Source organism: Eumetopias jubatus, unplaced genomic scaffold (genome assembly GCF_037043125.1).
Source record: "Eumetopias jubatus isolate StellerSeaLion01/CBP00866 unplaced genomic scaffold, mEumJub1_p1.0 scaffold_10, whole genome shotgun sequence".
Taxonomy (NCBI): domain Eukaryota; kingdom Metazoa; phylum Chordata; class Mammalia; order Carnivora; family Otariidae; genus Eumetopias; species Eumetopias jubatus.
In genome coordinates, this window is record NW_028274816.1 from 87,583,341 (window position 1) to 87,601,744 (window position 18,404).

The window sequence follows — 18,404 nt, forward strand, 5'->3', positions numbered from 1 at the left end:
ACTTCTCCAGGCCCCGGGGCCATTTCAGCAGGTGGTCGAAGGAGCTCTCCCAGCAGCCCTGACCCTTCACCCCTCACCGGGAAGCCCTCTGATCCCTGACCTGTTCTCCAGCAATCCTCCCACGTCCCTGGGAGACTGGGTCAGCCGGGTCCTTCTCCCACAGAAAGAGAGCAACACCCTCCCCTCCTCCCCGCCTGGGCCTGGGCGCCCCGTGAGACCACAGCCTTCCTTCCAAGCCGACGCGCACATCCCTGGCCCCGTCGTCCAGTGGACCCTCTCGTCCCACCCCCATGGCACCCACCCCCCTCCCCCCACTGCGCTGCCCTCCCCCCAGCCTCCGAGGGGTGCTGTGGCGAATCAGGGGCTGCCGTGCCAGGGCATCTTGGCATTCCTAGCTCTAGGTCGGCCTGCTAAATATACATCTAGGCAAGTCCGGGAAGGAAACACCACAGACCAGTTAACTCTTTCACCTCCAGCAGCCACCAGAGGGCAGCCAAGGGGGGGGTTGCCCAAGGAGCCTCTGCCCAGTCTGAGCTGGAGGGCAGGTGGAGCAGCCCCTCACAGCAGGCCAGAGGGATGGGGTCTTGGGGTCCGGCCTCTGGGGCGGTGGGGCGGGGGGAACCTGTGGGTAGGAGACCAGCTGTGCCCTCATGCCCCTGGCCCCCAGCAACACTCCTGCCCAGTAGGGGCTCCCTTGCTCAAATCTCATGGTGGCCTGGGCCTAAGTCAGGCTCTAACCCACTCAGCTCTCCTTTTACAGAGAAAGTGAGGGAGTGCCAGTCAGGCGGCCTACCTTCTTCCGGGCAGGAGGTGGGGGGCTCCCCCCTTTCCTGGCTACTTGGACAGAGGTGTGGAGGCCTGGGAGGAGCCTCCAACAGGAGAAGGTGGGAGTCTCATGGCTGGCTGGCCCTGGATCAGCCTCCACCTTCCCTTCTTCCCTAAACGGTGGGGGAGCGCCCCAGCATGGCAGCCCCAGCCTAGGCCCGCTACCCATGCTCCCAGAGGCCCCCCAGGCCATCCTAGCGAGGAATGGGGGGGCTGCAGGCTGGTGAGGTCAGTAGGGCTGGCAGGGGTGGGGCGGGCAAAAGACTCTCCCTCTTGCTTTGTGACCAGAAGGAGGAACTCAGCGGGCTCCAGGGAAGGTTCCCGGCAGGGATGGAACCACCCTGGGTCCCACCTCTGCTTAGGACTCACTGCGGGGTTTGGCAGTCTCCCTCCTTCCACACCTCCCCGGCCCCTTTCCCTCCATCCTTGTCATGTGGGGCCGCTGCCAAGGCTCAAACTCCCTTGGATGCCCAAGTGGCTGTCATGGCCAGGACCCTCTGGCCAGGGGGTGGGGCCAGTGGAGCTGGACTAGGGTGGGGTGAGCGGGGACCCCAGAGGCACTGATCGTGGAGCAAGCTCCCCACCGTGGGGAAGGCAGTTCCCCCGACTGGGAGGCCAGTGGGGGAGGGGCCGGCTGGACCCTGCCATGGGTGGAGGGAGGAGGCCAATGAAAGGGCCCTTTACACAGTGCCACGCACAGGAAACCATTCCAACCACCAGAATGATCTGGGAAAACTGCAGTGACTGGTGGGCCCTCTGGGCTTGCCAGCCCCAACGTGGCAGCTGGCCTGGCTTCGGGGTGGAGGAGAATGACAGGGAGAACGGCTGATCCCTCCCACCCAGCCACTCCCCAGGCTGCCCGGGGGGCCCCAGGGCAGGCACACTTTCTTTGCACTATCTTGGCTCTTTCTACAAATCGGGCTTAAAGCCCTGCCGGTCGGTTTCTGTGCTGCCAGTCCCGCAGCGCCCCCTGCTGTCTGAGCCCATAGCGACAGGCAAAAGGAGGGGGTGGGCCCCAAGACCCTCTGGGGAGCTCAAGCTTCACGGTTGACAAAGGAAGTGGGCGTGGGGAAGGCCAAGAGCCCCAGGACTCCCGTGTCAAAGACGGTCCCGTTGTCCCTGCCATCACATCTATCATCCGGCTGACCAAAGGGCTCAATGTTTAAATCAGTAAGTCCTGCTCAGGGTGGGTGGGGGATGTACCCCTCCCCAGCGTGGCTGCTGAAAACAGCAGGTCCTCCTAGAAGCCTTTCTCCTTGTCCCCATCTTGCCCGCTCCCACTCCCCACCCTAGCAGGACAGGGACGGCCATGGGCCCCTTTCACCCAACCCGTGTCCCTTTTTGTGGACAAAAAGAAAAAGGGGAAAGAGCGGTGGAGCCCCTCAAGGGGAAAGCTGGACCGAGCTAAAAGTAAACCAGCAGAGGCGGCACCAGGGCCGGGTCGGGGGTGGGAGGCGGTGAGCATGCTCTGGAAGCCCCGAGTGCTGACCCCCACGTGGGAGAACGCAGGACGTGGCTGCAGCGAGCAGGGAAGCGCGGGCAATGCTGGAAAGCCCGGCAAGCCTCTGAGCCCTGACTGGAGACGCTCTGGGGACGGTGGACTTGACAGAGGGGACCCGGGAAGCCTGACCAACAGCACATTTGCTCTCCTGCCTGAGCACAAGGGAAAAGGGGGGCCAGCATCCCAATCAGGAGTCGGAACATAAGGAAAACTTTTCTGAACTAAAAATATGCTCAGTGTGGAACTGAGACCATCGGTAGTGGACTCTGCAGATGGGTTGGCCAAGGAGAGAAGGGTGAGCCACGCCACCACAGTCTTGTCCTCCTTCCCGAAGCCGTTGAGAGTTAATAATAAAAATGCATGAAGGCAGCTGCAGGAGCAGTTTTAATAATACTTTGCATGTCAGTGATCTGCTTATCAAAGCGATGAGCTCTTCATTTTGTTAAAGGTTACAAAGACTTTTAAAATGAACTGTTGCTCCATGGAACACTACATCAGAAACTAATGATGTAATAATGTATGGTGATTAACATAACATAATAATAAAAAAAAAATGAACTGTTGCTCAATCCCTCTTATTGGGAAACTATGATCGTGGTTTCCAAATCTAGTAAGTCCAGCACCAAAAAGCTGTGACACAAAGCATCCCCGAAGCTGCCCTTCCCCCAATCTGCTGCCCCTGAGAGCACCTAAGAGGCACTCGGAGGAGCAGGATCCAGAGCAGGACCTGGCAGACTCGCTCCTCACCAGCAGAAGGCTATGTGCTCAGCATGTCACCTCTCTGGGCTCCCACGTCCCCGGTCTGTAAAATGGTGACTATACTCAGGACACAGGGTTGTTTGGAAAAACTGATGTCGCCCCAGCCTGTGGGTCCGCGTGAGGTCACACTCATATTAACACCCTGGTTCTGGTGGCTCCACACCCCTACCTGTGCAAAGCCCTACCTGCCTCCACAGAGCCCCCCCCACCTGTTTCTGGAAGTTCCTCGTTTTGCCAGTGCTCAGGAACTGGTGAGTGAATGGGTCTTCTCGAGGACAGCCCACTGGCCAGGTACCGCCTTCCACAACAATGCTCTTTTCTGATACTGGAGGGCTCTCAGAGGTTTCTTAGAGTGGGAAGAAGGTCGCTCCTCCATGGTGTTCCATTTGGTTCTGCATCAGAAAGGCAACTTTCTTCCCAGTGCCTCCCTCTGTAGGGCACACTTGGCCCCTCCAGTGGGCTGGGAAGCACTGTCCCAACCTATAGGGCCTGCTCTTCCCCGGAATACCTGCCCTTGCATGCACTCCTCCTTAAGCAAGGAAGGAAGCCCTGGCGCATCCACTCCTGCCCACGGGGGCATCCGTGTGCACGTGGGGGGACGCTCTTCGCCTCCAGCGCACTCAGGGTCAGCCTGGACCCTGCACCACCAGCAGTGGTGGTGCCTGGGGGTCCCCCTTCCTCTCTCTGAACTTGGGACCACATGTGTCCCAGAATTCAGAACTTCTCAGAACAGAGAAGGGTCACATGTGGCCTGTCCCGTGCACTCGATCTCGGTTCCAGCAGCCACACCCGCAGAGAGTCGGCAGGGAACCACTGTGTCCACACTCCCTTGTCCTGCCTCAGGTCAGGTCAGGTTTTGCCACTAAATGTGACCGTGGCAAACCTGGGACAAATGTTTTGGTTTTCAGAGCTCTTTAGAATTATGGATAAAGTTTAGAATTACGGATAAAGGATGGAGGGCCTGCCTTTTCCCCTTTTGGGTATGGCTGAAAGTCCCCTCCTGGACACCCTGGTTCTGGGGAGAAGAGGAAAGCCGAGCATTTATTTTGCACTGACGGTGTGCCCCGTGCATTTCTGGCTCTTTCTGGTAGGCCATCCCACTCAGGGGTTGGGTGCTGGGGGGCCCCGGCCTGGACCTCCCATTCAGGGGGTAAGGTCAGCTCAGCCTGACTGACTGGGAAGCAGAAAGCAGCGGCTAATGTGTTTACCCAAAGCCCAGAGCAGGTGGGAGGTCCATCTGCTAATCTCTCCCAGCTGCCTCTCTGGGCTGGCACCCTGACGTAGAGAGGGGCCCAGGAGAGGCTGGGAGGGGCCGGGCAGAGCCGTGGGGACCTGATCTGCTGGGCCTTTCTCCCCGTGGTGGAGAAAGAGGCCCTCCCCCAAGTGGAGTGGGCTGAGTCCTCCCTTCCCATCCCCCCACTCTGGGGCTGAGAGGCACTAGCTGTCTCCTCAGCAGCAACAATGAAAACCCTAGGGCTATTCTGGGTCCCTGAACCTGTTCTGGCCTCAGGGCAGGGAGTTAACTGGAATGGAAGCAGGATGCTTGAGACTCAAGGGGTGGTGTCTCCCCAGGGCTGGGACACCTAATCTGCTTTAAGATCACCCCTTTTCCCAAGAAGCCCCCCTCCCCTTACTCGTGGCTTCCCCCAGCCTTGAATATACCTGGGATCCTACCAATGGCTTCCTTTCATCCTGGACTTGCCACTGGAAGCCAGAGAAGTGATGACTCAGGGAGTGAGAGGTAGGCTCTGGGGGAGTGGGGGCAGGATGGTGGCTGGAGTTCATTACTATCCCTCGGTCCATCCATCCACCCATCCATCCAGCCATTCATCCATCCACCCATCCATCTTGCCTTTCGTTCATTCATCCAACCCACGTTAAGCCAGCCTTCATAATGTGCCAGGTGAAATGTCCCCCACAGAGGAATGCCCGGAGCAGCTGACTTTATTAGCCTGTGCCTGGCAGGGCCCTCTCCTTGGGCCAGGAGGTGGGAACTGCTAATGTGAGAGTTGGATAAATTGGACGACCCCGCACCTGGGGAGCCGCCCCCACAGGAAGGAGCCTTCCCCGCCCCACCCTCAGATGGTGAAGTAGGGTGTTGATAAAGTTTTGTGGGCATACCACAAAGGCAGCTGTAAATTTGGCCCCGAGCCGCCCCCAAGCACCCTGGCTGGGCCCTGCCTCTACCGTTCTGCCCCTTTGGGAAGTCCTGGAGGCTTTAGTGCAGGGTCCACCACCGGGCCCTCTGGCCGTGACCCCAGCGTGCAGGGCAGGTGGGCATCGTGGACGACCTCTCGGATGGTGGCCCGGAAAGTCTTGCTGACAAAGCAGTAGAGGCCAAAGTTGACTGCCGTGTTGAGCATGGCGGCCATGTTGGCCACGTCCAAGGCCAGGTGGACCCTCCAGTCGCGGTGGACAGGGGCCACGTACAGGTGGTAGAGCATGACAAAGATCCGGGGCGCCCAAAGGAGGGCGAAGAGGGTGGTGACCCCCAGGAGGATGGCTATACTCTTGCCCAGCCGGGGCCGCAGACCACTCTGGCTCTTCCTCCGCAGCCGGCAGACGATGGCCGAGTTGGTGACCAGGAAGACGCCACAGGGGATAAAATAGACCGTGAGGCAGTGAGCCCACTTGAGGACTTCGTCCAGCATGCTGGGGGGGTCCGCGTCCCTCCACACGTCCAGCCACCAGTAGAAGGGGATGCCCGTCAGCAGGGCGGCACCGAGGACGGTGGCGATGGCCCGGCGGGTCCGGCCTGGGGACGAGGCGGCCCGGTGACGCAGCGGGTGGCACAGGGCGCTGTAGCGGTCCACCGTGAGCAGGACAGCAATCCAGACTGAGGCATGGTTGGCGGCAAACTCCAGGATGTTAGCCGAGCGCACCACAGCCTGGGGCACCTGCCGGGCCAGCACGGCCCCCTGGAGGAGGAAACCCACGAACACGATGACCACCTGGGTGACGATATCCGAGGCCGTGAGAGCCAGAAGGTAATAGTAGGAGGGCTTCCTGGTCCTGGTGGCCAGCCGGGTCAAGGCCACTGTGGTCAGGAGGTTGACTGAGGGCGACAGAGGTCACAGAGGGCAGAGGCATTAGAAGGGCTGCTTAGACTCCGTTTCCAAGGTGTTATCTTCGTCCCTCTCCTCTCCCTGGCTTCTCTTTTCCTCTTTCCAGACCCTTCTGAAAGCTCACTTTATCAGGGAGACTGACCAGGTCAGCCCTGCCCTGTCCATCCATCCACCACAGGCCATTGAATTCACCCGGGGGCAAGGCCCTACACACGGGCAGGGGTGGGTAATTCCCTGAGGCTGAGACCATCTGTCCTTTCCTGCCTCCACTCCCCGACCTGTCCCCTAGCTCTGCAGCTCTCGGAAGCAGTGGACCGTAGGGGAAGATTTCAACCGAGCTGAAGGCAGTCCTACATGAACTTAGCCTAGCACAGTGCCCACTGCCAGGGGGGTGGAGGGGGCTGTCCCTTTTGGTGAAACCTTGGCTTTAGCCATGAGCACCCCAAATCCTGGCCCCTCCCTTTTACTTGCCACAGTGCTTTGCTCCCCAATGACCCAGATCACCCTATAAAGTCAAAGAGTGTCCTGGAGTCTAAGATTCTGGGTCTCGGGGGTCAGCACAGAGGATGGGCATCCATCGAAGGAGGACCCTCATTTCCGCCCACCCCCAACTCCCAGGCCCCAGCTTCCCACTCACCAGGCAGCCCCAGGCCCAGCAGGATGCTGTAGTAGATGACAGGGATGACACCAGCCACACACGGGGACCGCTCTGGGATTTCTGGCCAATGGCCTTCCAACTCCTGGCTTGGCCCACTGCCATTGGCTGTGGGCAGCAGGGTCGCTCGTGGCGGGCCAGCTGGGGAGGACGGAAGGGTCGGGTTAGGGCTTTAGGTCTCTCTCCAGCCTGCCCCTGCCCCCGAGATCATTATTCCTTCCTATTCTCTGCACATCCCCTGGTCGGGCCCAGCAAATGGCAATCCCTATTGCCAGGTCCACCCCACCCCACCCCTGACTCCCCCATTAAAGGGAAGAAGTCCTCTGAGGCATTTCTTGCTGCCATGGACACTATTTCTCCATTGCATTGCTCGAGGTGCATCTTCTGCCTGGAAGGCAGGGCCCTGAAACAGGCTGGATGGCATAGTCGGGGGCGGGGGGGGGGGGCGCGCCCATTTGAGCATGCAGATTCCTGGGCCTCGCTGCAAGCAGTCTGAGCCGGGGTCCGGAGTGGGGCTTGGGCAGCCGTGTTTTTAGCGAGCAGCCTGGATGATTCTCACCCCCCGGTGCTTCACAGCAGCCCCTCGGCTCTACTCAACAGCCGCCCCATCTCTAAGGGGTGACACTACTAGGTTTCCTGCTCTTCTTCCCTAAAGAGCAGCCCTCTTTCTAAGGTTAGCCGTACTGGAGCTGGGATGGCCCTGGTTTTCAGATGGAGAAACTGAGTCCAGAGAAGTAAGGTGACCACATACTCTGGTCCTTGCTCCTCTCAGCCCACACTTCATTTTTTTTTTTTAAAGATTTTATTTATTTATTTGACAGAGAGAGACACAGCGAGAGAGGGAACACAAGCGGGGAGGGGGGACGGGAGAGGGAGAAGCAGGCTCAGGGAGCGGACCCTGGGACCATGACCTGAGCTGAAGGCAGACACTTAGCGACTGAGCCACCCAGGTGCCCCTCAGCCCACACTTTAGATCTTTAGGTTTCACGGTCCAGTTTTTGATTTCCTGCTGAAGCCCCACCCCCCAGTCATCCCTGCCCTCCCCCCCCACGTCGCCCCCCTCCCCCACCCCAGCTAAGCCTAGTTTCCCCGCCCACCTCTCACTGGTGATCAGCTTCAAGCTTCTAGATCCCTCGCCTGTCCCTCACCTGCCTGCCACTGTCCTCTCCCCTCCCACCTCGTCTGGATACTTTACCTGCCTCCCGCCCCTCAAGCGTCATGCTCCTGGGTCCTGAGTCCTAGGTCAACTCGTGGCTTTTCTGGGAGTCCCCGCAGCTCCCCCCCAGCATCGCCAGCTCTCCAAGGGGCGGTTTGCCCTACACTTCTTCCCGCAGCACTGAGACTGAGCCGGTCAGTGCAGAGAGGTGGGGTGGTGGGAGGAGGGAGGAGGAGGAAGGAAAGGGTGGGGCCGAGGCTCAGGGGAATGAGTCTCCACAGTGGATGCTGCCTGGAGCAAACCAGGATCCCCCGAGCCTGCACAGGCAGGGGTCAGGCTGAGAGGGAGGCCTGGAGGAGGGGCCTGGACTGGGGCTCTGGAGAGGCTGCGTTGTGCTCCAGGGCACTCTGGGGACTGGCCTGGGCTCAGCCAGGGCATCTACATCCTGAGAGTGAGGACTTCCGGACAAGGCAGAAGGATCCCATCTGTGGCCTCAGACAGGAGGGCATAAGGGGCGTAGGGGGGAACCAGTGCGGGGCAGGGATGAGGCCGCCATGGGAAGGGTTCACATCTAGAGGGAGACCGCATGGGCCAGGTTTGAAGGGGGGGGTGGCGGCGGCAGGCAGTGGGACGAGGAGGAGGCGCCCCGGGGGGCTGTGGGTGTGGAAGGCAGGCAGCTGTGCGCAGTGGTGGCAGTGACCCCTGGCACAAGCCTGATCAGGCCGCCAGCAGCTCTGGGAATCCAAGACCCCGTGGCCCCACGAACTGTTGTTTCCCTAGCCTTGGTGAAATGGACCATCCCCCCAGGAGTATTAGTCACTGGCAGATAAACAGCAGCAGGTGCAGTGGGCACTCTGGAGAGACTGGACTCTGTGCCCCCTGGCTCCCCCCACCCCCTTGGGGACGTGACCAGTGCGGCCCACAGTGGGCACCAGGGACCAACATGTCGTCTGACTCCGGAGGAGAGCCGAGGTCCAGCCTGGAATCACTTCCCATGCCCATCTCTGGGCACGTAGCAGAGCTGGCTCCTGGGCTCCCTAAGATAGATCCCACATCCGGGGCTGGGGCTACCTGGACCCTCAGCCCCACTCCCACCTTCACACCCACCTGGGCTATCACAGAAGACTTGCTGCCCCCTGGTGGCCGTATTCTGACCATGCAGGCCTCCAGAGAGTCCACGGGCTTTGGCCAGGTCCTCTGGGTGGTACAGCAGGACCAGAAAAGGCACGACCCACTCGGATCCCCAGGCCGTATTCCAGGACCCCAGCCCCAGAGAATGCAAGAAGCACAGATAATTCCCCAGGCCACCACCTCCCTGCACCATGAGGCTATGGGGACGAGGAGCTGCTTACAGTCAAGTTGAAAAGACCAAGCAGGTGTGACGGGCTCCGGCAACATTTCCTGAGCTCTTACTCTTGTTCCTACACTTGTCACCCTCAAGGCAGCCCCACAAGCTAACTCTGGTCACCTCCATTTCACACAAGAGGGGACGGAAGCTCAGAGAAGTTCAGCAACCAGGCTAGGGCCACAGAGCCACCACCCTGTGGCATGGGAATTTGAACCCCAGAGCCGTTCACTTGTCACCCCCTCACACAACCTTCCCCCGAAGAACAGGTGCACAGGCAGGAAAAGGCCACTGTGAGCTCAGGCTTTAGGGGGGAAGGGGATGTGGGTCAGACAGAACACTCAGACAGGGAGGGGCATTGCAGTGCGGGGTGGGTATCACGGTAGCGGGGGCTGGGGCAGGAGAGTGGATCTGCCTCTATGACGGCGCAGCCTGGCTTCCCGGAAGCTTCCAGTAGCCTGTGACTTCCTTCAGGGAAAGATTCCTTCTTGTTTATTATTAGTGTGCCCCCCCCCCGAGTACACTGGTCTGGAACCTAAACTCAGGATCCCCTATTCCCCGATCTAAGTGTCTGAAGGCACCCTAGCTCAGGAAGGGAGATGTTATAGATCCAAGGGAGTCCACACTCTAGGTAGGGCTGGGTCTGGGGACCCACCGCTCTGGGGTGGGTATTACCCCCATCCAGCGTCTCATCCCCCATTCTGCAGATAAGAAAACCATCCTGCCCCAAGCTTGCAAGAATTTTCAGTGGCTTTTACAGCACTAGAGATTCCTTGCCCAACGGAGATCATATCTGTCTGAAATAGCTTCCCATGTAGGGACCCAGTGTAGGGTCATGGGAAGAAAGTCAAGCAAAAAAGTGGCATTTGAATCCTGGCTGCCGTGAGAGCTCAGACAAGTCACTTAGGCGATAAACACTCTTTGTCTCAGGCAGGAAGTAGCACTCCTCTCTGGGAATTGTTCTAGCTTGTGAGCTCATCAGACTTGCTCTCAAGGAATGATGGAGCTTCCAGATCCACAGGGCAAAATAAAATGGAGTGTGTCAGATCCTCTATCTCAATGGCTGTGCAGGGCAAATGCTCTCCTTTCTCTCTCCTGCTCCAAGACTCTGGCACACGACACTCATGCACGTATGTGCATGCACACGCGCGCGCACACACACACACACACACGCATGCAGGCACGCACTCCCAACAACTCTCAGACTAAGAAACTGAGAAAAGAGAATGCCTATTTCTGGAAAGTCAGCTTCTAAATCGTTAGAGGAGGTTCAGGGACAACGAAGTTAGCAATTGTAGGAGGTGGGGCCTCTCAGAGATGGGGGGCCAGAGGTGACCCTTCCGAGTCTTCTTGGTCATCTGGGGCCTCTCGATCCCTGCACACTCGGAATGGCATCCATCTTACTCCGGAGGGTAAATCTTAGCTTGTGCGTACATGACAATCACCCAGCGTGCTTAGAAAATACTGGTGTCCTGGCTTCTGCGTAGAGCACGGGAGATTCCAACACAGATGGACTCTACCTTCTAGAAAAGCAGATGCAGCCCCAAGGAGGCTGGAGTTAAGAAAAGAGCTTATGGAAAGCCGGGTTTCTGAGTAAGTGGGTTCTCTTACCAACGTCTCTTCATCATCAGATAACGGTCCTCCTGAAAAGCATTGCACATGGAACCGGGTGCTCTCGGAGGCGTGGGACCCCATCACACTGAGGCTCTGTCTTGCTGGTCTGGGCCGGGGAGGTGGTACAGTCCATGGGAAGGGCAGGCAGGCAGCCAAGGGATGGTGGATCTGGATGAGGGGAGCCAGGCGTGAAGGTCAGGGCACCCGGGAGGGGTTTCCGCTGCGCTGGATTGCTCCATCTCTGCCAACCCGGACGAGGCAGGTGCCAGACCCAATTCTTGCTCTCTCTGCAGCTCTGGAGAGGGGGTGGAGCTGTTGGTGTGTCTGTGCCAGCCCGGAGCAGCAGAAATCAATGCATGGAGCTCGTGCCTGGGACCCAGAGAGCAAGGGAGGGCAGGCTCCATCCCCAGTCAAGGACCCAGCCTCGGGGGAAACGGAGCTGGATCTCTCAGTCCGTCGTTCATCGAGCTTAAAGCAGAGTCTGTCCCAGGAAGACCTGGGCCAGGCCCCACTTGCTCCGCAAAAAGGTGAGGCCTCAACAGAACACATGGACCTACCCACTCCCCTTGGGCTCTAGACCCCACCCTCCTCTCTCTATTCCTTTGGATTTAGAAAAGCCCTCCTCTGCACTGACCCAACTGAGACTGTGACCTAGCTCTCTGCCTCAATTTCTCCTACCGTTGGGGCGGGATGCTGGGTCTGCTGTGTGATTCCTTGGAACTCTGGGAAGGGAAACACTACATTTGGAAGTTAGAAGCTGGTAAAAGGGGGCACCTGGGTGGCTCAGTCTTTAGGCGTCTGCCTTTGGCTCAGGTCATGATCCCAGGGTCCTGGGATCGAGCCCCGCATCAAGCTCCCTGCTCCGCAGGAGGCCTGCTTCTCCCTCTCCCACTCCCCCTGCTTGTGTTCCCTCTCTCGCTGTGTCTCTCTCTGTCAAATAAATAAATAAAATCCTTAAAAAAAAAAAGCAAGCTAGTAAAAGAAGCCTTACCTGAGGCACTCAGGAAGGTGAGTTAAAGGAAGTGACAGGGCAGACAGGTGACCACCTCAGCATCTCCAGTCCCCGAGCCCGGATTTGTGCTGGTTGGGAAGGAGGGGGTGGGCTGTCTGCTGAGGGCCAACCTCTTGCAAGGGGGCCAGCCCTGCTCTGGGCAGAGGGCCTCCCACGCAGAGGGGCACGACGCAGTGTGTAACTGCTCCGGGCCCAGCCCTGCCATCTTGGTTCACATTGATCCTGGGGGATGATGGTCACAGTCCCCAGGGGACCTCCCTAAAGGCCCATCACCCTCCCCAGAGCAGGCCAGGAACATGTTCGACAAGGAAGAGGAAATGATACCAGTTGTCCAGTGGGCCCCTATTCGAGACCCTTGCCCGGCTCTCTGAAGAGCTAGCCCACCCCAAAATGGAAGAAGGGGAGGGATGGGGGCCTGAGCCGCTCCTCCTCTCCCCTCTTCCAGACCCTTCCTTTGTAGCCCGCTCACCATGGCACTTTAGCCAAGATGCTGCCAAGAGCGCTCTGTGCCAGGACGGACACTGGGCCAGGGGCTGGGGATGGGGACTGGGGACCCTCCGGGCCAGCAGCTGCCAGAGGTCCTGGAGCCCCTGGCCTGCCCTGTGGAGAGCCTAAAATCTCCCAGGAGAGAAACGACTAGCTCTGCTGGGTGGTGGAAGACGTGGGGGAGGGTGCCGGATCTGTCCCCCTCGGGGGCCTGCAGGCAGCACAATAGCCCCAGGCTGCCGCTCTCTGGCTTAAGTGGTTGCCTGGGCAACAGCTGGGGCCAGTTTCCACCAATCCTCAGCAGAGGCTGGGTGGGGGGAGGGAAGCTGGCCGGGAAGGGGGGGGTGCCATCCCCTTGTGCTGAATCGTATATAAGGAGGAGGGATGTGAGCACAGTGGTCTGGGCTTCACTGTCCCTCCGGGGAGCTCAGGGGCGGGGCACAAAGATGCTTCGCTTGGGCTCTGCCAAGCCTGGGTCCTGGGCCAGCTTCTGGGCCATCCTGACCTTGGTGGGGCTGGCCTCTCGAGCAGGTGAGCGGGCAGTGGGTGGGGTGGGGGTGGAGGGCAGGGAAGAGAGGCAGGACCTTTCGGCCCTAGCCGCACGAGGCCGGGAGGGGGCGGTGTCCAGCTCCACGGAGGAGGGCCGCCTGCCTGGGGGAATAAGGGCAGGGGAGGCAGGCGGGGCTCTTACAGACAAGAAGACCTTTCTACCGTCCATTGTGCATTGTCCCAGACAGGTGGGCCCAGGCACCCTGGCAGCCGGGTGGAATGCTGTCAAGTGACAGCTTCGGGAGGGGAGGGCTGGGAAATTAACTGCCCACCCACCTCTCACCCTCCCCTTCTCCCTCAGTCTCCCTGTCTCTTATATACACAGATGCTCTGCTCTCATGCGAGCCTTCTCTCTGGGAGTCCACATGGGCCTGTGCGTTCGTGTGCGCGTGTGCGTGTGCGTGTGCGTGTGTCGGGGCAGGTGCTCATGGTTTGCTGTCAGACACCCACCTTGTCTCCCTCCGAGGCTCCTCACACTGTTCTCTGTTTGGGGAAGCTGTTGGCAGCCTTTTCGGTCCCTGAGTTTTCTGTAACAGAGTGCGTGTCCCCATCTGACCCTCACAGCATTCCCTGGAAACACAAGAGAAGGGCCCAGGATGGCCAGCCTGGCAGGCTCGACACACAGGTGCCCTGAGAGTCCCCTTCCAACACCAGCTCGCCCTCTGTGTTTTCCCTGGTCCCCCACCAGCCACCTGCTGCCAGTGGACTTAAGTCTCAGAGGTCAGGAGCCAGGAGGGCAGCTGGGCCAGGAGACAGCATCTCCTGCCCGCAGCCCTCCTCTCACGCTGGGCCTCACCCCTCCCAGTCAGGGCTCTGGCCCTCCCTGACCCTCTCGCTGCTCCCATCGCTGCCAGCCCATCCTTTTTAAGGGCCTGTGCAGGGCTGGCGCCCGTCCTCTGGCTGGCTCCTTCTCGTCACTTCCTCAGGAAGCCATCCCTGATTTCTGTCCCTCCAGTAGCGCTACCCTGACTCTCACTTCCCTTATTCATCACAGTCGCAAACTAGAGTGCTTATTTGTGCACTTAACGCCCATCAAAGGAGCTGGTTGGTGCTTGTCTCAGGAGGTGAGAGGGGTGGGGTGCCTCAACCCTTGCCTGGCTCTCTGGCGTCACGGACACCGGTTCTGGGGCATTCTGTCCCACACTGGTTCATGATCTCTCCTCGCCAGGAATCTAGGCCCCTTGCAAGAGCATCCTCTCGGGGGGCCTGCTCAGGGTCAGGCTGACAAGCTTCCCCACCCGGGAAGTGCTTGTGCATGCACGCGCGCGCGCACACACACACACAAGCATGCATCTGCGTGCTCCACGGGCACACACAGGAATGCACGCGGCCTCTGCCCCCACCCAAGCGCACGCGTCTCCAGCTGGTCCCTCTGCACCCCTGGCTGGCACCTTCCCTGGGCCCGGGGGGGCCTTCTCAGTCGTGCCGCGTTCCCTCCTGCCGCAGCTCAGAGAGCCGATGTGGGCAGCGAGGCCACGGGCACCCCCATCAACCACTCCCAGACGCTGCTCCAGCGCTTGCAGGAGCTGCTAAGGCAGGGCAACGCCAGCGACGTGGTTCTGCGGGTGCAGGCGGTGGGTACCGACGAGGTCCGCGTCTTCCACACGCACCGCCTGCTGCTCGGCCTGCACAGTGAGCTGTTCCGGGAGCTGCTGAGGAACCAGAGCGAGGTGGCGCTTCAGGAGCCCCGGGACTGTGCTGCCGTCTTCGACAAGTTCATCAGGTGGGCAAGGATTAGGGGGCGCCTCCCTCCCTTTCCCAGGCCCTGGCTCCTCGGCTCACCGGCTCCCAGAAGCGCTGGCGCCTCAGAGGACATTGTGTCCATCCCCTCCCGCAGGTCATCAGGATGACCGTGCCACCGCCTTATATTCATCCCTTCTCCCACTGCCCTGTCGCGGGACTCCCTGCCCTTGCCTGCAAGCTCTGTTTCCAGGCCTGGTCTTGAGGGCTTTGCAAAACTTGCAGATTCCCGAACCCCGCTCTGGATCGTCCGCTTCGGGTCTGGGGTTGGGCCCAGCAGTGATTTTTTATTTTATTATTATTTTTTTTATTTTAAAGCCTCCCTGTGGCTTTAGTGTCTGGCCAGGTTTCTGAGCCGCCGGGCCGGGGGCGGCGCGGGGGCGGGGGGGGGGGGTAAGGCAGCTCTCTCTCCTGTCCCCTGCTCCCAGCCCACCGGCTGGAGCACCATTCACACTATCGTCGGAGAGAGGAACCCGGTTTTCACAGTTTGTTTATTAAAGATTTTTATATATTTATTTGAGAGAGAGAGCAGAGCCAGAGGGAGGGGCAGAGAGAGAAGCAGGCTCCCTGGGAGCCGGACATGGGCTCCATCCCCGGACCCTGGGATCGTGACCTGAGCTGAAAGCAGACGCTTAACTGACTGAGCCACCCAGGCGCCCCTGTTTCAACGGCGTAGACAAGATGGCTGCAGAATACCAGGCAGTAGGAAGAGCGTTAACACAGAAGGGCACAGGGTCTTCTCCCCAGGCGTCAGATCTATCAAAGCAGCCTTCCCACAACCCCACCCGGGACCTCTGCTGACATCTGATTGGCTAGAATTTAGTCACATGGCCATGCCCACTATAAGGGAGGCCGAGACCCATCTTTATTCCCAGAAGCAAATAGTGGGGCTAAAATGCCGGGGAAAGGGGAGACCTGGGTGTTGGTGCAGCTATGGGCAGCTCCTGCCACACTCCCATGGAGCGTGTGCCTGTAGGGGCCTGGCAGGAAGGGTGAGCCGAGGGATGGGAGCAGATGGGGACAGGGAGTGAGTGAGCAAGACCCACAATAGAAAAGATCCAGTGAGAAAGATGAGCTGGCAAGAAGGGGAGGAGGGTGGAGGGAATTAACCTGTTTCGATGGCCTGCTTCCTAGCAAGTCCAGTTCTCTCTCCCCCAGCTGTCACAGTGACCCTGATACCCCGTTTCCCCGATGATTGGCATAAGGTTCAGTGAAGTTAAATGACTTGCCCACACTTGCAAGTACGGTATGGATCTGAGCCCAGGGTTATAAAGCCCACAATGGCAGGAGCCTCGTTTGTCTTATAGCCTAAACCTCCGTGCCTAGTAGATGCTCAGTAACTACATGCTGTTTCCCCGTCCCCACAAGAAACGGACCTTGAGACTAAGACAGGAAGCCTCGGGGCCCACTGCGCCGCTTGCACCCCTGACCACAATGCTCTCCCACCCAAGGCCGGGTGCCCCTTGGGGTGTGTGCGTGTGGGGGAGTGGGGGCAGAGCTGGCCCCGCCCTGCCCCTGCCCCATCTCTGCGCGCCCCTCCCGCAGGTACCTCTACTGCGGGGAGCTGACCGTGCTGCTGGCCCAGGCCATCCCCCTGCACAGGCTGGCCACCAAGTACGGCGTGGCCTCCCTGCAGCGCGGCGTGGCCGACTACATGCGCACGCACCTGGCGGGCGGCGCGGGCCCGGCGGTGGGCTGGTACCACTACGCGGTGAGCACCGGGGACGAAGCCCTGCGCCAGAGCTGCTTACAGTTCCTGGCCTGGAACCTGTCGGCCGTGGCAGCGAGCGCAGAGTGGGGCGCTGTGAGCCCCGAGCTGCTGGCGCAGCTCCTGCCGCGCTCGGACCTGGTGCTGCAGGACGAGCTGGAGCTGTTCCACGCGCTCGAGGCGTGGCTGGGCCGCACCCGGCCACCCCCCGCCGTGGCCGAGCGCGCGCTGCGAGCCATCCGCTACCCCATGATCCCGCCCGCGCAGCTCTTCCAGCTTCAGGCGCGCTCGGCGGCCCTCGCGCGCCACGGCGAGGCGGTGGCCGACCTGCTGCTGCAGGCCTACCAGTTCCACGCCGCCTCGCCGCTGCACTTCGCCAAGTTCTTCGACGTCAACGGCAGCGCCTTCCTGCCCCGCAACTACCTCGCGCCCGCCTGGGGCGCCCCATGGGTCATCAACAACCCGGCCCGGGACGACCGCAGCACCAGCTTCCAGACGCAGCTGGGCCCGAGCGGCCACGACGCGGGCCGCCGGGTCACGTGGAACGTGCTCTTCTCGCCGCGCTGGCTGCCTGTCAGCCTGCGGCCCGTCTACGCGGACACCGCGGGCACCGCGCTGCCCGCCGCGCGCCCAGAGGACGGCCGGCCGCGCCTGGTGGTCACGCCGGCCACCAGCGGCGGCGACGCCGCGGGCGTGAGCTTCCAGAAGACCGTGCTGGTGGGGGCGCGCCAGCACGGCCGCCTGCTGGTCCGCCACGCCTACAGCTTCCACCAGAGCAGCGAGGAGGCGGGCGACTTCCTGGCGCACGCCGACCTGCAGCGGCGCAACTCCGAGTACCTGGTGGAGAACGCCCTGCACCTCCACCTCATCGTCAAGCCGGTCTACCACACCCTCATCCGGACCCCCAAGTAGCCAAGCGGGGCCGGGGCGGGGACGCCTCAGGAGTGGGAAACAGACGCCTGCCATGGGTGGGTGGCCCCCCCGGGGTCTGAGGGGGGGGTGTGTGGCGATTGGAGGTGCCTACACTGGCCCCCTGGGTGGCCAGGTGCCGGTGGCCTCGGAGCTGGGGTGGAGGCCAGGTGAGGGGTGGTAGAGCAGGTGCCTGGTTTCCGGAGCTGATTTCGCCGCTGCCTTGCAGGCCGCGCTCTTGGTTGAATAAACTGATGCTCAGAGAGCCGAGGGGATGCTTGAACCACCCAGCTCCCAGGTAGAAACAGCCCCAGGAGGGTCCCACAGGTGTGGCGGTCCCTTATCTTTCCTTAGCTTTTCCCGAGGATTCCCCCACCCCCACATGGAACAGGGTGGGTAAGAGCAACCTAATGGGCCAGCCTGGGAAAACTGGGGGGACTCCAGGACCCGTTGCTGGAGTTTTCCCACCTTGAAGCCAAGAGGCTTACTTAGCTGGGAAATTTCTGAGCCCTGACTTCCAGAGGGTATCACCCTCCCACCGCCATTTGGGTAATTAGGCTTTTTAATGGTCTGAGCCACCCCAAGTCTCTGACCCCCCCGTGGGAGGGAGCAGGTGCAAAGGCTGGTGGGATGGGGCATGAACAGACCTTGCCAGGCCCACCCTTCCTGGGGACGGTCTAGAGAAAAACCCCTCTCCCCCAGGTATTTGTAGGTTGCTTCAGTGTAACCAGAGGGAGACAGGGAGTCGGGGAGGGAAGAGGAAGGCGTTGGCTTGCCTCTTAATCAGTCTCGGCCACCCCCACATTCCAGACAAGGTCTAGTGTCCAACATAACCATCAAGACCCAAATGGGATTTTATTGTTACACTACCAAGTAACAAAAGCAGATTCCCTCCTCTGCCCCAACCATAGGATGTGAAGTGACTGTTGGCTCCTTCCCCAACCAGCCGGGATGCCCTTGCCCCAGATGTAGACCCAGGGGCCCCGTCCCATGAACAGCTTCCTTCCCGCTCCCATCTCCAAGGCCGAGTCCAGCCACGGGTCTCTACAGGGTTTTGGCAACAGGGTTCTATCCAGGGCT

General features: G+C 60.4%; 2 protein-coding genes across 3 annotated transcripts; one reads left to right on the forward strand and one right to left on the reverse strand.

Annotated features, from left to right (window-relative positions):
* Positions 1 to 5,268: 5,268 nt before the first annotated feature.
* On the reverse strand, positions 5,269 to 8,094 carry GPR142 (G protein-coupled receptor 142). Its single transcript, XM_028112803.2, has 3 exons — positions 8,001 to 8,094; positions 6,788 to 6,946; positions 5,269 to 6,140 (listed from the first exon to the last, which is right to left on the reverse strand). Exons 1-3 carry the CDS (start codon positions 8,023 to 8,025, stop codon positions 5,269 to 5,271), a joined length of 1,056 nt encoding a protein of 351 aa, XP_027968604.1. The 5' UTR covers positions 8,026 to 8,094.
* Positions 8,095 to 11,610: 3,516 nt separating this feature from the next.
* BTBD17 (BTB domain containing 17) lies at positions 11,611 to 17,327 on the forward strand. 2 transcript variants are annotated; one of them, XM_088027258.1, is made up of 3 exons: positions 11,611 to 11,701; positions 14,414 to 14,690; positions 16,253 to 17,327. In XM_088027258.1, exons 1-3 carry the CDS (start codon positions 11,611 to 11,613, stop codon positions 17,325 to 17,327), a joined length of 1,443 nt encoding a protein of 480 aa, XP_087883384.1. The 2 variants fall into 2 exon arrangements, with proteins under 2 accessions (XP_087883384.1, XP_027968603.1); XM_028112802.1 differs by lacking the exon at positions 11,611 to 11,701 and adding an exon at positions 12,865 to 12,949.
* Positions 17,328 to 18,404: the final 1,077 nt, after the last annotated feature.

Bases quoted from the DNA above. Each gene is read 5' to 3' on its own strand.
- GPR142 (XM_028112803.2), bottom strand. From the start codon at position 8,025: ATGACGCTTGAGGGGCGGGAGGCAG. The intron at 6,947-8,000 runs GTAAAGTATCCA...CGTCCTCCCCAG, and splicing joins GCTTGAGGGGCGGGAGGCAG to CTGGCCCGCCACGAGCGACC. The intron at 6,141-6,787 runs GTGAGTGGGAAG...TGTCGCCCTCAG, and splicing joins GCTGGGCCTGGGGCTGCCTG to TCAACCTCCTGACCACAGTG.
- BTBD17 (XM_088027258.1), top strand. From the start codon at position 11,611: ATGCTGGGTCTGCTGTGTGATTCCTTGGAACTCTGGGAAGGGAAACAC. The intron at 11,702-14,413 runs GCTCAGTCTTTA...CTCCTGCCGCAG, and splicing joins TAAAAGGGGGCACCTGGGTG to CTCAGAGAGCCGATGTGGGC. The intron at 14,691-16,252 runs GTGGGCAAGGAT...CCCCTCCCGCAG, and splicing joins GTCTTCGACAAGTTCATCAG to GTACCTCTACTGCGGGGAGC.